Source organism: Haliaeetus albicilla, chromosome 30 (genome assembly GCF_947461875.1).
Source record: "Haliaeetus albicilla chromosome 30, bHalAlb1.1, whole genome shotgun sequence".
NCBI classification, from domain to species: Eukaryota; Metazoa; Chordata; class Aves; order Accipitriformes; family Accipitridae; genus Haliaeetus; species Haliaeetus albicilla.
The window spans coordinates 1,116,625-1,121,362 of NC_091512.1; the positions used below are offsets into that span (position 1 = coordinate 1,116,625).

The following is a 4,738-nucleotide window of genomic DNA, read 5'->3' on the forward strand; positions in this document are numbered from 1 at the left end:
CGCTGGGGACTGAGCGAGTAACTCTGCAGTGCTTAGTTGCCTGTTGGTGTTAAACCATGACAAACAGATACTCCACAGCTCTCTGGGACCCTATTCCAGTGCTGGACTGTCCCCCTGGTGATTTTTTTATTATTATTCTTTATGTCAAGATAGTCAAGCATTACACAATTCAGTGCAAGACATCAAAGCAGGGGAAGATGACTTCCGTGTATTTTAACTTTTTTTTGCTGATTGCACGCAGGGACACTGTAGATAGTCCATGGAGTCTAGCAAGTGATTTCTCAAGCCTGAAGGTAGTCATCTCTTCATCGGTTGTGTCGCCCTCTGGGCTTCATTGACTACAGACCATGCTTTGACTCTTTCCCTTTACTGTTACATAGGTCAGACACAGCTTGAAGCAGCTATTTGCATTAAAATACTTAGGGGCACTGAAGATGCTCTAGAGTACAAAGATATCATGGTGGGGCAGGACCTAACAGGAATGCCTCAGGACACCTTTCCCCTTCTTGAGGAGGATGAAAGCCAGGCTGGACATGTAGTTTTCTTTCAGCAAATATGGGATGCCTTTGTTCAGACAACCACGTACCCCAGTGGGTACTATTTGGGACTATATTTTACATACTCTGTAGTATCACTTTGTCTGTAGGAGTCTCCTCAAGGCAACTCTCACTTCCTTATTCCTCAGGCTATAGATGACAGGGTTAAACGTGGGGGTCACAATTGTGTAAAGCAGGGCAAGGTATTTGTCAGCATCTACAGAATCCCTTGACCGTTGCTTTAAGTAGGTGACTGTGGCTGAGCCGTAGAAGAGCGTCACCACCCCGAGGTGCGAAGAGCAGGTGGAGAAGGTTTTGTGCCTGCCCAGGGCTGAAGGTATTTTCAGAATTGCCCTGATAATTTGAATGTAAGAAATAACTATTAAGGAGAAGGGAAGGATGGCAAATACCAGGATGATGGTGTACAGCATCACTCGGTGCCAGAAAGTGTCGGCACAGGCCAGTTCCAGCAGAGGGGGAACATCACAGAAAAAGTGGTGAAGGTCATGGGATGCACAGAAGGGCAAAGTGAACACCTGGTAGGTCTGTCCGACTTGCACTGGAACGACAGCTATCCATGACCCCACCACCAGTCTGATGCAGAGACCCCTGCTCATGATGAGGGTATAGCGCAGGGGGTCACATATGGCTGTGTAGCGGTCATAGGCCATGGCAGCCAGGAGAAGGCTTTCGATGCTGCCCAACAAAACCAGGAAATACAGCTGGGCAGCACAGCCAAGGAAGGAGATCCGGCCATCTTCCATCAGGAAACCCACCAGCATTTTTGGCAGAGTGACTGACGTGTAGCAGACCTCCAGGAAGGACAAGTTCCTCAGGAAGAAATACATGGGGCTGTGGAGGCTTGAGTCCACCACTGTGATGAGAGCAATCAGGCTGTTCCCTGTGAGGACCACAAGGTAGATGACCAGGAATGCTGCGAAGCACAGGCCCTGCAAGCTGGAGTGGCCAGAAGATCCCAGAAGAATGAATCCAGATCCAACAGTGTGATTCTCCAAGCCTTTTCTTTGGGACATTTTCCCTATACAGAGCAATCCAAACAACAGGCTCTTAGAGGATGCTGATGGCCTGTCCACCATCACGCGCACTTCAAGCCTAGAGAAAGACTACAAACATCCGCATACACGTGATTGCAGGGTTAGGCGAGCTTGACCAAGATCGGCATGAATGTTTGCAAACCTAACATGGGTTGCTTGCTGCAGGGAGGTTTGTAAAGAGAGGAGAGAACAGAATCCTTGAGCCTGAATGACTGGGTTTTGTCATCTGCAGAAAAGAAACTTGACTTTCTTCTTTAGAGAATAGAATACCTGGTGACAGATGAGAAAAAAGGCAGAAAAGGGATAAACACTAGGCACTTCAGCAACAGTCTTGCTTACACTCCTTGTCTGGATCTTGTAAGAGCTGCTTTTAGTGTAAGACAATTAAGAAGAAATAGGGTGCAAAGGAGAAAAGGGAGGAAAAAGAGGAAAACAGAGCAAGGCAAGGCATGACTCGATTCTTAGACCTTAGTGAAAGAGATCAGTCCCAGCTCTCCTCTCTCACATGTAAGAGCTCACCCCCTGATGCTGTGTCCACACACAAAGATCTGGGAGACTATCTTAGATCCGAAGCATTAATTTTTACATGGTGAAGGGTGAATCCCATCAGAAGGAAAACAAGCTGCTATCTGCCAGTGAATCCAGTGACACTGAGGCATGCATGGGACATTTTAACAAGACAGATCCGCAGCAGTTTATGCATAAATCACAAGTTTTCAGGGTGCTAAAGGACTTTTTTATGCAAGTGATCAAATAGCTTCATGCAGTTTTCAGTCATACAGAGAAGAAAGTGATCAAAAGTGGGTGATGGCCCCACGGTACCCCATTTTCCTGAACAGGTCAGGTTTTTATAACTTCTGAATGAGTCCTGAATAATTCCGCATTCTTAAGCTTGCTGCTCTGTCACTTGGGTTTCTGAAGAGCTTACAAATCCAGCTGAGGGCCCGTTCGCTCTGATCCCAAGCCTGCAATGCTTCCCAGATCCCTGCAAGCCCTCGCAGAGGCAGAGCAATGCTCTTGCTGCCTGGGGAACTGAGCCTTCCCTTTGCATTTCCCACCTTCCCAGAGCATAAAGATTTCTTGCTGGACACACTTGAAGGATGTGAGCTACAAGCACGCAGCACCACACTAGCAGGTCGCTTCTTAGGAAGAAGTGACTCAGCTGAAAGATGTTTAAGAATCTTGGTCTGACATGGGGAAGCAATATCCTTTTCCAGGCAGAGGACTGAGGATGCTGGCTGTGTCTCTCCAGCTATCAATAACGCCCTTTGAGAAGTCTTCTTAAAGTCGGATGCGTTAATGATGAGAACAACAGGTCAGAAAACATGTGATAAAAGCATTCAGATTAGCCAAGTGAAAATTGCAGGGCAGTTTTCTCCCAAGAAAAATTGGAATTCACAAAAACACATGGTCCTAATAGTTTGATTCTTTTTCCAAGGTATTCCTGCCTTTTTCCTGTGAGTTTTATCTATCTCCTAAGGGTGCCATTCAACATTTGCAAGTTAACATCAGGGTTTGCGTGAGGCAAAAGTCACCATGATTGTTTCCTAATCTACCTACTTATTCATATACATGTACAGAAAAAGGAAATAGTTTTATTTTCTGAATAAAAACCCCTGTGACTTACCCACATTTATTTTAAATTAGTGCTTTAACTCAAAGCTACCACTTACATGCAGATTATCCACATACCAGCATTTCCTGCTTGTTTCAAAATGTTCTCAAGCATACAGCCTATTCTTTTTAACGCTCGGATGTGCCAGTGCTTCCCAAGATCACAGGTAGAGCACAGTTCAGGCTAGCTTTGCTCTCGGGAAACTGCCAGAGTACTTCTTCCGTGGTGACTATCCCTCAGGCAGCTTTTCTTAAAGCTGAAGGAAGCTCGTTCCAGTGAGCTCAGCCAAGCTGGATAGATGCCTGCAGCTGCTTCTGGTAGTGTCTGTGCTGCCACACTACCTCCGTATTCCAGGGCATGCCAAAAGGGATTTACCGTTGTCAGGAGCCCAGAGGCAGGAACACGCTCCTCAGTCCGTGATGCTGCAGGAGGCAGTGCTTACCTTTTTTCACTCCTTCTTTCCCCTGGAAACCACCTGATTATGGTTCTCCGGACACCTCTCTGTCACTCTCACCTGGTTATAAGACGGTTAGTAAGCAGCCTCAAGAGAGAAGGTGGGGACGCTGGTGCTGCCACTGCTCCTCCCTGGATGCCCACGGCACCATGAATGATTTGAGAAAGACTGTCAGAAGCATGGGCGTTAGCCTGACTAGCAACTTCCAGCATAACTATAGGTCTTTAAACAGCAGAAAAACGGAGGCATGAGGTTTAGCTGCTCAAAGGACAGGTGCCAAACTTGTGGAAGGAAAACCAAACCAAACCAAAAAGGCAAGCAGAAAATAAGCCTATTCAACCTGTGCTTAACTTCACTGTGCAGCAACAGAAAAGGCCTCTCTGTACCTCCACCTCCCCGGGTCCCATGTTATCCTCAAGGCGGAGGTGGCCCTGAGAGCTTGAACTCTGTTCTACGGAAGAAAGTGAAGATGGTCTTCAAGAACATGGACAAAGGGCAATGAACTAAATTTGAGATGGGCCATGAGAGACATTTTTCTTTGATGCGGCTAAATCTGCTTCTGCAGAGGAGCGCGCTAAGCTTCCTGGGTATTTAGTGCCGAGAGAGAAAAGTGAAATTTCTGATTGCCAGCTAACAGAAACTTCTCCCTAAGGAGATTCAAATGGTAATTAGCAGGTCCAGTGGGTCATTTAGCTCCTTTTTCCTGCTGAGGAGGATGACACTGTTGATTAGTTTTAGCCTGCTTTCAGTTCATTCTGTTATTTTGGGTATCTCTCTTGAAAATCAGCCCACGGCCTTTCTTCCACCAAGATGCTGCCCCTCTAATGATGGGAGAAGGGAATGTTCCTTGGAGGTTTCCCCTGTGTGGGGACACTGTGACCACAGATGAACTCCCTAGCTCTCGCCGAGGCTGGTCAGCACAATTTTGTCATATCTTTAAGCTGTCACCTAACCTGTAGAGGGGAAACTAGCTCTAGGAAGCTGGCTTCCTAAGGAAGAAGACAGCCGTTTTTTCTGCTGTTCATGCCTGCCTGTGTATGTAGAGAAGCCATGAGGGCTTTCCAGAGTCAGGGTGCCA

At 46.8% G+C, this 4,738-nt stretch overlaps 1 protein-coding gene across 1 annotated transcript; it reads right to left on the minus strand.

Moving 5' to 3' along the window:
- Positions 1 to 631: 631 nt before the first annotated feature.
- LOC138682951 (olfactory receptor 10AG1-like) lies at positions 632 to 1,773 on the minus strand. The gene has a single exon (XM_069774479.1). It carries the CDS (start codon positions 1,631 to 1,633, stop codon positions 632 to 634), a length of 1,002 nt encoding a protein of 333 aa, XP_069630580.1. The 5' UTR covers positions 1,634 to 1,773.
- Between the last annotated feature and the right edge of the window lie 2,965 nt (positions 1,774 to 4,738).

Coding starts and splice junctions, on each gene's coding strand:
- LOC138682951 (XM_069774479.1), bottom strand. CDS start 1,633: ATGGTGGACAGGCCATCAGCATCCTCTAAGAGCCTGTTGTTTGGATTG.